We start from the raw sequence: 14,371 nt of genomic DNA on the forward strand, positions 1-14,371 counted from the left end.
TATATATATATATATACCGTGCTTTAGTTTATAAATTATAACCGTGCGATTAATTTTTGCTTATGTGGCATAGTCCTGACCATTGTCAGCTGGTGCCATAAATAAAAATCCGGTTGAGGTACACCCAAGCGGACCGTTTTTGAAGCTCTGAACCAAATAAAAAGTCAAAAATAATGACAGATACATTTAATAACGGTTAAGAATATTTAATTATAGGGAAGTGGCAGACTTGAGCTTAGTTCCGAATCAAAAGGCGGACCGTTGCTGCTTCCAGGAAACTTCCGCGCAATTTTTTTTTTCATGTAAAATAATGAGATCAGATATCAGCAGTTTAATAGTAGAATAACAAACCGAAAGATGACGTCTCACATGCAACTTGACTCTTATGCTTATTATCATTTTATATTTTGATCGATTTTGCTGTCCGTGTCCATAAGTGGGAAGATTAAAAGAAGTTACGGAGCCGATTATATTAAAATAAAAAAATAAAAAAAAAGAGAAGCAATTTTTTTGGGGTAAACAAATAAAGATGCAAACATAACTCCTCTGGCAAAGTGGCAAACATTTTTAAGTTCTAATTTTAGATAATGTTTCTGTTTTTCCTTCTCCTTCCCATTTTCTGTAATTTGAATTTTATTATGTGTATATATCATTATATGTTAAACAAATTTTGGTCGGGTGATTTCCCACTTTGGCTTGAATTCCGTTTCCTCGACCCCTCTCTCCTTTCACCCGCCCTTGACATACTAATTCAAATTCATGGTTCTTCAGCTGCTGGTATTATGCTTGTCGATTCTGGCGTAGTAATTGATTTGTAGAGTGAAGAATACTTGGGTTTTGAAGCTCTCCGTCTATCGCCAGCTTCCTCACCCGCACTACTGGTCATATTTCTGTTAGGGATGCACCAGGTATGAAACTAAGAAACTAAGAAAATGTCTCCTTCCTGTGTCATCGCAAATACTAACTTGTAAAGTTGCGCTAGAGCTCGCACAGGAAGATACTTTGACTGTTTTTCTTATATTTCACCCGGAAGTTGTGCAGATGCATTCGTTTTCAAAGAACATAAAGCCAGATCTGTTTTGGCACTTACTCATGGACCTGGTTATTTTCTCTATTGCTTCTTAATAGAATTTGGCCTTTCACTCGTTTTCTTTCTCTTTGCCCTTAATTTGCCCCGTCCTCCCACTCATATCCTAAATTCGTTCAGTTTTTCTTTCTTCCTCCCTTCTCCCAGCAAAAGAAGCTATTTCCTCACCCCCTTGATCATGTTTTGATTGACTTTTTTTTTTTTTTTTCACCTTTCCTTTGAGTTCCTTAAACGGCTACAAGTGGAACATCCTTTTTTTTTTTTTTTGAATGAAATTTTAATTCAAACTATTTGGGTAAATATGTAGATGTTTCTACATTTCTACTTAATTGAATCTTCCTTCTCTTGTAGAAGGTTTTGCGTTTTCCCCTCCTCATAGTTTGATCTCTTTTTATCTGGACCTTGTTGCCTTGAAAACTGCGCAAAATTTAATTGTCTCACTCTGTCATGCAGTTCATGCGTCGATTAATCAAATTTGAACTCTTTTTTCATCAATTTGTATTATTACTATTGTCTCCTTGTACTCTGATTTTATTACTACTTTATCTCTTGTACTTTTAAAAATTGCTAATCCAACCTTTAGCTTTGTCTAAAATTATTAATGCCCCCAACCGTTAGGCTGTGTTAGTTTACTGATGTGGCATCTATATATTTTTCAAAATCCCAAAAATAACCCTGCAGTTATCTCTTTACTTATTTACTCTTTTGTCAAGTTATGAGAAAAAATTAACTTTAAATTAACTTTTCTTTTCTAAAAAGAAACCACCAAATAAAGGAAAGATTTGATTTTTCTTCTCTAAAAAGAAATTGTCGAATAAAGGAAATATGTGATTAAATAAAACTTAAAATATAAACTAAAATATTAGGAAAATATCAAATGTAATTCAAAGTTGGAAATTGAAAATCACCTAATATATGCTGACCATTATACCTGTTACCAAATTTCCTATCAATTAGCATCTTATATGCTAATTTGTTTGTAAAACTTCCATCATTTTGATTATGAAAATTTTAACTAGAACATGAGAGTTTCAACAACCATAAGTGTGTGGTCCCACCAAAGCCAAAATTGATTATAAAATATAAGACTTTAAGTATATAATTGAAAATTGAAATTCAATATAGTTTCTATAAATGAGGATAATGTCATATTTTTAACTTCTTAATTTTAATGAATGACAAAATAGACATTACATATTTGATGTTAACAACCATTTAACATTGTAAGAAGTGAGGGGGGCAACAGTAATTTAATAAAGAAAGAGGTTTAATTAGTAATAAAGCCAAAGTACAAAGGGGCAATAGTAATTATCCCTTATTATTATTAGTTTTTAATGGGTGAACAAATAATCTATTACGAGAGCCTTAGAAAAGAGAAGAAATGAGAGTGCAGCCTAAAGAAGGATTGCCCCTAAGAACGGAGATGGTAAACATCTAAATGCTAGATAATAATAATAAACTTTTTTCTTGAGCTATCATCAATAGATCTATGTGGAAGCATGAGAGTTTTGGAGTTGACATCAAAGATGGCTTCTAGATCATGGCATAGAGAGATTTAGAATTTTGACCTTCTGTAGTAAGTCAAAATTGATTGGAGGAGATATAGAGATTTGGCTAGTGTGATTGCTTTTAGTTAGTTTATTTTACTTTTCTTGTTCTTTCCTTATTGAGAGTAGATTTGCTAGAATTTTATTTTCTTGTAAGATTCCCATACTTAGAATATTTTATTTGTTCTGCATTTGGTAAGTTTTGAAGTATAAATAAAACTTTTCCTGTGTCCTTCAGATATAAGTCAGGAAAGGAAAAAAAAAAACTCACCTTTGCCTTTTCTTCTTCTTCTCTGCATGTCTATTGAACGTGCAACAATATCGCGTAGCCTAACACCTGTTTCTAACTATTACAACACCTTCTTTCCACCCTCTTCAACTTGTGGTGTTGATTCCTCCTTCCAATATTTCTCCTAAGACTTCTGCAGATGATCCTCCTTTGGAAGATGGAATGATCGGATAAGAACAATTAGGGGATGATGTGCAGGGGAAGCCTAGGCCTTTGAAGGCCTATCGAAGAAAGCAGCAAGTGACCCCTTCTAAATTGAGCCAGTTAGAAGCTTCGGTTCCTAGTCTCGAAGAATTCGTTCCTCCGGGTGTGTTTGTCTTTGACCCTTCTTTTGATCCTACCTTGGACTTACTGATTGTATTGAGAAAGCAACCATGGACTTGTGCCAAACCTCCTAGTTTCAATTATGTTTCATATGAGTCTATATCCCCCAAAATTTCAAAGTTTTATTCCATCCTCAACTTCTATTTTTGTTCCTAACACTTGGTAGGAAGCATTATCTTATTCAAACTGGAAGGAAGCTATAGATGAGGAAATGTGAGCTTTGGAGAAAAACAAAACGTGGGAATTGGAGACTTTGCCTATAGGAAAGCAAACTACTAGGTGTAAATGGGTGTTCGTGATCAAGCATTAGGTAGATGGGACTGTTGAGAGGTACAAAGCAAGATTGGTGGCCAAAGGCTTCACTCAGACTTATAGCATTGATTATTAGGAGATATTTGTCTCTATTGCCAAAATGAACATAGTTCGGAGTATTTTTTCATGTGCAGTGAATAAAGGGTGGAGTGTACAACAGTTAGATTTGAAGAATGCTTTTTTGCATGGAGAACTTCAAGAGGGGGAGTATAGGGATGTGCCATGTGGTAATGTACTGCCAAGACTCATGGGGAAGTGTGCAAGTTGAAGAGGGCGTTGTTTGGGTTGAAGCAGCCCCCAAGACTGTGGTTTAGAAGGTTTTAAAAGGCCATAATCTCTAATGGTTATAAGCAAAGCAATGCAGACCACACTTTGTTCATCAAAAGATGGTTCCCACACAATTGTAGTTCTAGCAGATGTAGATGACATTGTGATCACAGGCAGCAGTGAGGATGAGATTTCAGCATTGAAGACCTTTTTGAAAACTGAATTTGAGACAAAGATATGGGGAAGCTCAGATATTTCTTAGGGCTGGACTTGGCATTTTCTGCTAGTGGTGTCTCTCTCTCTCTCAGAGGAAGTATGTTTTGGATCTTCTTGAGGAAATTGAGACTCTACGGTGTAAGCCAGCTGAAATTCCTATTAATTGATGAAGTCAAAACCAATTGTAACAGTTAAGAGCATTAAAAGCTCTTGACCGTTCAACCCCCCTTCTAACGTCTCTCTACTCTCTAACGTCTCTCTCTTCTCTCTAACATTCCTCTCTCCTCTCTCTCTCTCTCTCTCTCTCTCTCTCTCTCTCTCTCTCTCTCTCTCTCTCTCTCTCTCTCATATTTGTAGTCACTCATGTAAGGGGACAATCTTTGGAACATAGACTTTGTTTGTACACACTTGTGTTAAAGAGTTGAGTGAATCCTCTAGGGTTGAGTGAGTCTCCACCTTGAGTTGAGAGGGTTTTCAAGTTTTTTCTATTTCTTTGTATTATCATTTAAGATTAATAGTAAAGATCATCATTTGCATTATCTTTCAATATTGGATTTATTGGCTGCATCAATTAGCATTAGAGCTAGGTTCGATTTGGAAGCATCATGCCAAGAAGGGCGAATGTTCGTATGTCAACAATGCAAGAAATTGCATTGTGACATGAGGTGAATCAATTGAAGGAAGCAAATCAAAACCTCCAATAAATGATGCAAGATGTTTTGCGCCGACTTCCTACAATGGCTTCTAACACTCATCAAACAACTTCTACAATAGATGTGGACCAGACTTTTCACATTTCGGAGGAGCGCCGAAGTGAGGATCATGATGGCTCTTCAAGTTCTACATCCATTCAATCCCAACAAGCGCATCCACAAACACTTTGGGCAATTGAGCGGCTAGCACGAGCCTTGGAGCAATCCGATAAAAGGATACGGGTAGACGTAAATGACTTTGATGGGAAACTCGATGCCAAACTCTATGTTGATTAGATTGCTTCTATTGAAACTTTTTTTAAATGGAAAGAATTATTGGAAGAGAGACAAGTTGATTTTGTAGCCACAAAACTTAAGGGTCATGCCTTGATTTGGTGGCAACAATTTCAAAAAAGTCGAGAAAGGAGAGGACTCCGCCCAATTAACAATTGGGAGGATATGAAAGAAAGATTAGACGAAAAATTTCTCCCTTTTGATTTCTCTCAAACTTTATATAAAAAATTTCACCATCTTTGTTAAATAAATGATCAAAGTGTGAATGACTACACCAAATTTTTTTAAAATATTTCTGTCGTCTTAATTTACAAGAAAATGATGACCAATTGGTGGCTAGATATGTTAGTAGTCTAATGCTTTCTATTCAAGATGAGATTGCTTTCCACGATTTGAAACCCTTGATGAAGCTCACCAATTAGCCATTAAAGCCAAAGAAAAATTGAATAGAAATTCTTCTAGGTGGTTTGAGAGGGCTCCCAATACTACTGTGAGAGATAAAATTATTGCAAGGGACTATTCAAGGCTTAGAAGTGACCCATGACCAAAGACCAAAATAAGGGTAAAGAAAATTCTAATGTGTGTTATCGATATGGGGATGTGGGTCAATATTTTTCACACTTATTGTACCGCTTATGGAAAGAAATGTCTAGTATTAATTGATTCCAGAAGTTGTGAAAATATGGTTTCTAAAGAAATGGTTGAGAAATTAAATTTGACTTGTGAGTTGTGATAAACATACCAACCCTTATCGCATCTCTTGGTTTAAAAGGGGAAGTGAAGTCCCCGTTAGAGAAAGGTGTTTAATTAAATTCTGTATTGATACTTATTTTGATGAAATTTGGTGTGATGTGTTGCCTATGGATGCTTGTCATATTTTACTTGGTAGATCTTGGCAATTTGATAGGAAAGTTAATCATAATGGGGAAAAGAATATATATATTCATTTGTCTTGAATGGTAAGAAATATTTGTTGGCTCCATTGAAAAATGTTCCTTCTCGTGGTACCTCAAAAGATGAAAAACAAATTTTTTTTTAATCTTTGAAACACTTTGAACAAGCTTGCAAAGAAAATAGTTTTATGACATATGCTCTTGTTGGACGACAAACTGTGAGATAGAGAAGAAAATAGACATTCCTAAGTGTATAGAAGGGCTCTTAAATGAGTTCTCCGATGTAGCACCGGAAGAACTTCCGGACAAGTTGCCACCAATGCGTGACATCCAACACGAATTTATTTGGTGCCGGGTGCCACCTTACCAAATTTACCACATTATAGGATGAGTCCAACTGAGTATGCCGAGTTATAAAGGCAAGTTGAAGAGTTATTAAAAAAGGGGTTTATTCAAGAAAGTTTAAAGGAAAATTTTATAGGACCGTTGTTCGACCAGCTATGATGTACGGTGCAGAGTGTTGGGCTGTTAAAAAGAATCATATAGATAAACTCAGTGTAGCAGAAATGAGGATGCTAAGATGGATGAGTGGCAAAACCAGGATGGATAAGATAAGAAACGATCATATTAGAGTTGGTCTGGGAGTTGCTCCCATAAGTGATAAGCTTAGAGAAAGTCGTTTGAGGTGGCACGGCCACGTTCAACGGAGACCTATAAATGCTCCTGTTCGGAGAAGTGATATAATCCATATTGAAGGAACTAGAAGAGCTAGGGGTAGACCTAAGATAACCTTATGAGAAGTGGTGAGAAAGGATATGTATAGCTTAGGCCTTGTATCTAGCATGGCCTCGAACAAAATTGATTGGAAGGCAAGAATCCATGTAGCCGACCCCATTTAGTTGGGACAAGGCTTGTTGTTGTTGTTGTTGTTGTTGTTTATTCAAGAAAGTTTAAGCCCATGTGCCGTTCCCACTCTTTTTACTCCAAAGAAAGATGGATATTGGAAGATGTGTGTTGATAGTAGAGCAATAAATAAAATTATGGTTAAATATAGGTTTCCCATTCAACTAGTGAAAAGGAATAAATAAGCTACCATAGAAAGCCAATCTATCGTAGGTGCTAAGCCCTTGAGGATAAGCACCAGCGTATAGAGGTAGATAGAGATCCATAGGCAGCTCTTCATGATGGATAGCGAGATCTAGTTTACCAATAAGCCCACTGAGCGGTGGAGGGAAGAGTGGGCCTTGTGCCTAGGCTAGGATATGCCTTCGTTGCTATATGCAACACTAGGAATGGAAACATTCGCCGGTTCTTTTTTGGCTCTTCCTGAAAGCAGTCGATTAGATGACATGCTTGATATATTGCATGGTACAATAATATTTTCTAAACTTGATCTTAAAAGTGGTTATCATCAAATTCGCATCCAACCGGGGGATGAATGGAAAACCGCTTTCAAGACACAGAAAGGACTTTATGAATGGCTTGTGATGCCATTTGGCTTATCCAATGCACCAAGTACCTTTATGAGATTGATGATTCTAGTGCTTAGACCTTTTATTGGAAAATTTTTGGTTGTTTATTTTGATGATATTTTCATATTTAGTTCTTCTTGTTATGAATATATTAGTCATGTGTGTCAAGTTCTTGAGGTTTTACGAAAAGAAAAATTTTATTTAAACCTTACTGAATGTTCTTTTCTAGTTGAAAGTGTTTCTTTTTTAGGTTTTATTATCACTTCACAAGGGGTTAAAGCAAAGATTAAGGCAATTATGGATTGGCCAATTCCTCGGTCCTTAACCGAAGTGAGGAGCTTCCATGGTTTGGCTACATTCTACCGATGGTTTAAGAAAAATTTTAATACAATTCTTGCTTCGGTAACCGATTGCCTCAAATCTAAATCTTTTATTTGGACCCAAAATGTTAATAAGAGTTTTGAACTAATTAAACAAAAATTAACTGAGGCTCCAATTCTTGCTTTGCCTACCTTTGATGAGGTATTTGAAGTTGAATTTGTTGCTTCACATAAAGGCATTGGAGCCGTTTTAAGCCAAAAGGGTCACCCCATAGCTTACTTTAGTGAAAAACTTAATGATGCCAAAAGACGCTACTCTACTTATGACCTTTAATTTTATGCCGTTGTGCAAGCTTTCGATTTTGGCGTCATTATTTGATTCACAAAGAATTTGTCTTGTATACCGACCATGAGGCTTTAAAGTTTTTGAATTCTCAAAAGAAATTGAATTCAAGGCATGCAAAATGGTCTCATACATTCAATAAATTAATTTCGTTATTCATCATAAATTTGGTACTAAGAATAAGGTTGCCGATGCTCGTAGTCATAAACATTGTCTTCTCAAGACATTGTTTTATGAAATCATTGGGTTTGATATTTTACCACAAAGTTACAAAAATGATCCATATTTTGCAAAGGTTTGGGAAGAGTGTGAAAGTGATAAAAGTGATCATTTTAACATTTTTGATGGATACTTGTTTAAAGGAAATCAACTTTGTCTACCAAATGGGTCTCTGAGACTTTGTGTCATTTCCGAGCTACATATTGGTGGTTTAGGAGGCCATTTTGGAAGAGACAATAGTTTAACATTAGTTAAAGACTGTTATTTTTGGCCCAAATTAAAGCATGATGTGGAAAGATACGTTAAGCAATGTATAGTTTGCCAAAGGGCCAAAGGAAAAGCTCAAAATCATGGGCTTTATCAACCATTACCTATACCGAATCACCCTTGGGAAGACTTGAGCATGGACTTTATTGTAGGACTCCCAAAAACTCAAAGAGGTTTTGATTATATTTTTGTAGTGGTAGATATGCTTTCAAAAATGTCTCATTTCATTCCTTGCAAGAATACCTCCGATGCCTCAAATGTGGCGAGTCTATTTTTCAAAGAAATCATGAGGCTACATGGTGTTCCTAGGACAATTACCTTGGATTTGTGACATTGTTTTGAGCCATTTTTGGATTACTATGTGGAGACTTATGGGCACTAAACTACAATTTTCAAGTGCTTATCATCCACAAACCGATGGTCAAACCGAGGTTGTGAATAGGCCTTGGTGATTTACTTCGTTGTCTTGTAGGTAACCATCCTTGTCAATGGGATTTGATTCTACCGTAAGCGGAGTTTGCCTACAATAGTTCGAAGTGTCACTCCACTAAAAAAATGTCCCTTTGAGATAGTGTATGGAAGAAGCCCAAGCCACATTTTAGATCGTGTTCCAATTCCAAATCCTAATATGAGAAATCTAGAAGCGGAAGACCTTGCAAATCATCTTCAGGAAATTCAAGCACAAGTTCGAGCACAACTTCAAAGAGCCAATGAACAATACAAAGAAGATGCTGATATTCATTGATGCCGTGTGGAATTTGAAAAGGATGACTTGGTGATTGTATATTTGCGAAAAGAGAGGTTTCCAACTGGAACATACAACAAACTCAAGCAAAAGAAGATTGGTCCTTGTCGCATCCTTAAGAAAATAGGACATAATGCCTACCACATTGAGCTACCCGAAGGCATGAATATTAGTCCTATTTTTAACATTTCAGATCTCTGCCCATATTATGGCGATCTAAACTCGAGGACGAGTTCCTCTCAAGCAGGGGAGGATGATGAAGTCAAAACCAATTGCAACGGTCAAGAGCTTTTAATGCTCTTGACCGTTAAACCCCCCCTTTCTAATGTCTCTCTACTCTTTAACGTTCATCTCTCTCTCTCTCTCTCTTATATATTTGTAGTCACTCATTTAAGGGGACAATCTTTGAAACATAGACTTTGTTTGTACACACCTATGTTAAAGAGTTGAGTGAATCCTCTAGGGTTGAGTGAGTTCCCACCTTGGGTTGAGAGAGTCCTCAAGTTTTTTCTATTTCTTTGTATTATCATTCAAGATTAATAGTGAAGATCATCATTTGCATTGTCTTTCAATGTTGGATCCATTGGCTGCATCAATTGGGATGATAAAGTCAAAACCAATTGCAACGGTTAAGAGCATTAAAAGCTTCCTGATCATTCAACCCCCCTTTCGAACGTCTCTCTCTCTCTCTTATATATTTGTAGTCACTCATGTAAGGGGACAATCTTTGGAACATAAACTTTGTTTGTACACACTTGTGTTAAAGAGTTGAGTGAATCCTCTAGGGTTGAGTGAGTCCCCACCTTGGGTTGAGAGAGTTTTCAAGTTTTTTCTATTTCCTTGGATTATCATTCAAGATTAATAATGAAGATCATCATTTGCATTATCTTTTAATATTGGATCCATTGGCTGCATCATTGAGCCTAACCTACACTTAGGGCAACGGACAGAGAACTGTTTGACAAAACGAGGCATCAGAAGTTGGTGGGAAAGTTGATCTATTTGTCTCATACTAGGCTAGCATCACATTTGCAGTCAGTCTTGTTAGCTAGTATATGTATGATTAATACTCCTCTCATTTGGATGCAGTGTATGGTATCTTGAGGTACTTGAAAGCTACTCCAGGTAAATGAATTTTGATTTCAGCTCATGGACATTTGAATAGTGAGGCATATACAGATGTTGACTAGGTAGGATGTCTAGTTGATAGGAGGTCTACTTCTGGATATTTTGTGTATGTGGGAGGTAACTTGGTGGCTTATAGAAGCAAGAAAGTGGCTGTGGTTGCGAGGTACAATGCCGAGGCTGAATTGCTCTGGGCATTTGTGAGGTACTATTGCTGAAAAGGTTGTATCAGGAAATTGCTGATTCAGAGGTTCTTATATAGTTGTACTTAATAAGTCAGCAATCAACATAGCTCACAACCCAGTACAACATGACAGAACTAAGTGTGTGGAGTTTGGCAGACGTTTTATCAAACAGAAGATTGAGGCTGGGTTGATTTGTATTACTTTTGTTACTTCATATGAGCAGCGGGCTGATGTGCATACAAAGAGCTCAATCACGAAGGTGTTTAGTAGCATCATTAGCAAGTTGGGCACGATGGACATCTATGCTCCAACTCGAGGGGGAGTTTTGTAAGTCAGAATCTATTGGAGGAGATCTAGAGATTTGTCTGATTTAATTGCTTTTAGTTAGTTTACTTTCCTTTTCCTGTTCTTTCCCTATTGGGATAGATTTGCTAGGATCTTTTTTTCTTGTTAGATTCCCACAGTAGGAAGATTTTATTTGTTCTGTATTTGGTAAATTTTAAGTATAAATAAAGCTCCAGCTATGTCCTTCAGACACTAGTCAAGATTCATTCAGTTCTTTCAACATCTTTTGCGGTTTTGTTCCATCCAAATATAGACACAAGAATACCGGCAGTATTGGAGATTGTTCCATCAGAAAGGGCCTTTTTTAACCATAAAGTACATAACTATTCCTTGGCAACGAGGAGGAGATCATAGAATGGCCAAGAGTTTTATCAAATAGTGAGGGATAACGGGCAACAGAAAAAAGCATAGTCAATGTTCAAGAGGAGGAGATATGGATGTGATAGTGATAGAGAAACAATGGCGAAGATCTTAATTATCTAGGCAGTGAGATAAATAAACAAGGAATGTCCAATGATTGTGATCACATAATAATTCTTTGTAGTAATTTTCTTTTTCTTTTTTGGAGAGGGTGGGGGTGGGATGCCCAAAGCCTGTGTGTGATAAGAGGGGAAAGGGATGTGGGGGACCAAGCTCTAGAAGAGATGAAAGAGTTGACCAGGCAAGCACTAGGGAAGTTATAAAAAATTAAGAGTGGATGACATGCATCCTTCTAGAAGGAAATGGAAGAATAATTAGCCATCAAGGAGTAAATGGCTGACAGGGCCAAAGGGAAAAGGAGGATTTTGTGCCAAACCCAGGAGGGTTCTTTGGATAGTCCAAATGTAGTCATGCTTAAGAAGGTAGGGGTAATTGGCACTTGGCTGATCTAGATGGGATTCTACTGAGAGGAAATCTTCAAGTTTATAAGGATACCCACTATTTCTATAGTCGCAAATCAACTAACTTTTTTTGTAGTCTCAGATTGTAGGATACTAAGGCCTCCTTCAAATTTAGGTAGGCATGTGGTTGCCTAATTGATTGGGAGAAAAATTTGGAGAATTCCTTTGCTTTCCAAATCGAAAAGAAGGTCGTATGCAGTGCACAAGGGTCCCACGTTTAGCAAGGCTACGCAATCTTCCCTTTATTTCTAGGACTTGAACCCGTGACAAGCATTTGTGAGCATTTGACCAACGTGCCAAGTACGATCTTCCTCTGCCTTTCATAGGAAGGGGTGGATAGGGATTCCATGGCAGGAATGGTGGATTTTTAAGGACTGTATATGCCACATCTAGAAAACATATTTAGAGATTAAAGGATATTTCTTATTAGATCAGCTCTCCCAGCAAAGGATTAGGTGTTTGCCCTTTCAAGCCTGAAGCCTTATGCAAAATTGAATCCAACAAAAAGAGTGTAATGGTAGCTGGTCAGCCTGGCTAGGATGAATGGAAGCCCAAGATATTTCATCAAAAGGGGCCCTAGTGAATCCTGAAGGGTGCAAAAGGGTTTCCTTGACTGAGTTTAATGCCTAGGTAAAGGCGATTTAAGATTTTAGAAGATCAATGCTTAGGCTAGATAGACGTTCAAAGAATGGGAGGGTGGACATAATTGAGGGCATGGAAAAGAGTTTTTCTTTGGGCGGCAGAGGCTGCACCGGGGGGGGGGGCTTAGAGAAGAATCATGATATCATCAGTAAAGGCAATATGGATGAGGGCATTGCTTTTGCATTTGGGGATGGGGGAGGTGAGGTGTTGGTCTATCTTGGCTTGATTGCTTTTGGCTAAGGAAAAGAGAAAAGAAGTGAGAGGGAGAGGGCAGCCCTGGTAGAAACTAACTTTAGAGGGCGAACTCAACTGACAAACTGTTGACAATGGTTGAGAAAAATTGGGAGGAGATATAATGATATATCAAGTAAAAAAGTTAGGATAGGGCATCTGGATCATCACATTGCAAACCAACATAGGAAGTCAAAAGCTTAGTGGATATAAATCTTCAAGGGGGTACCTGAGACCCTAAAAAAATCCAGCACCATATAGTGTTATCCATTATGGTTTTGCCGTAAATGAAGGTCAGATAGTTTGGTGATACAGCCCCAATTGAATGAGGGATGATTGGTTGGGGTGATGTAGCCCCAATTCCAACATTTTGCAGGGTTGGGATCTTTAGGATTTTGTGGTGGGCATCTCAATTAGGTTTTGGGCTATCGATTTTGGTCAAGGTTTGAAGGGTGTGTATAGAACTGGGTGACAGTGAATTTGATGTAGCCTAATCGATATGGTGATCGACTCAGGCAGTTGCACTAATGTTGTTGCTGAAGCTTCTGTTCAAAAGTTAGCCTTGAAGATGGAACCATATCCAAACCCTTCCAATGTTTGTATGGGTGATCAATACAAACTTTAAAGTGAATGAAGGGTGCTTGCTTGTGTATTCTGTTGGTAGACTCATTGATCAGGTGCAGTGTGATTTTCTTCCTTTTAAGTGTGCCACATTCTTTTATGAGGCCCATGGCTTATGACGATAAAGCCAAGCATTGTGGTTATGAATTATGATAACACATATTCCTTCCTGCATGGTGGACTTGAGATGAAATTCCTCCCAGCAAAAGATTTTCCGTCTATCAAGCTTAAGAAGATTGCTGGTACATACCTTTTATGATGGGTTGACTTAGACGACATTCGTGGACCTCATCTAAACTTGTCAGAGTCAGGTTCTTTTCAGAGGAGAATTGATACAATATCAATAGACCAGTTCAGTTTAGCTCCAAAAAGAACTGGTCTGCTGGGGCTTGGTCCAATAAAAGTTGGACTTGATTAAATTAAATAGTTCAATTTTAAAATATAGTCTTTTTATAAAAGGGGAGCTTTAAGACAGAAGCAGCCAGAGCGTTGAGGATTCTGCTGATGTTATAGGAACAATCTCCAAGAGATAAGCAGCCAGAGCCTGCAAAGGTAGAGCATCGCCTTGACAATTATGAGGATAGGACGAAGTAGCTGGTGCTATGGCAAAGGGAAGGCATCCAGCTTCAAGGCTAACCTCGAGAGTTGGGACCAACAATTTGGTTTGAGCTGGTTGACCTTTGAGGTGTTGACAACTGTGGCATGACATTTTTTGACCATCTTTGGGGTTGTATGGGGAACTAAAAGAGCCACAGGACCAGGTAAAGGTTCATTGACATGTTTCTACAATCACTAGCTCTGGCAGTGTAAACAAATGCCATGAGGAAGAGAGGTGGGTCAATTAGGCTAGATAGAAGGCCGTTGGAGACATTGGAAAAGAGGAACCAGAAAGGCTATCAGGGATATCTTGGTGAGTGATGACCAGTCGGAGGAGATAGATTTTGGCAGTACTAAAGGGAGCTTTACAGAAACGAACATTTGAGTGATGGCAAAAGAGCTTGAGGTGCAATTTTTTGGGGTTGGAGGGGGGTACCACTTAGACTTAATGTTTCCG

General features: G+C 37.7%; 1 protein-coding gene across 3 annotated transcripts in view; it reads left to right on the forward strand.

Annotated features, from left to right (window-relative positions):
* Positions 1-572: 572 nt before the first annotated feature.
* The window catches only part of LOC149012048 (vacuolar cation/proton exchanger 3-like), a 122,900-nt gene continuing 109,101 nt past the window's right edge, over positions 573-14,371 (forward strand). For all 3 annotated transcript variants that reach the window (XM_089160921.1, XM_089160922.1, XM_089160920.1), the window contains exon 1: positions 573-908. In XM_089160921.1, coding sequence (XP_089017047.1) covers positions 900-908 — 9 coding nt within the window. In that variant the 5' untranslated portion in view covers positions 573-899. The remainder of the gene's footprint in view (positions 909-14,371) is intronic.

The sequence above is a fragment of the Hakea prostrata genome, chromosome 7 (genome assembly GCF_041222555.1).
Source record: "Hakea prostrata isolate BN-2017 chromosome 7, UWA_Hpros_2, whole genome shotgun sequence".
In the NCBI taxonomy this organism is placed as follows: domain Eukaryota; kingdom Viridiplantae; phylum Streptophyta; class Magnoliopsida; order Proteales; family Proteaceae; genus Hakea; species Hakea prostrata.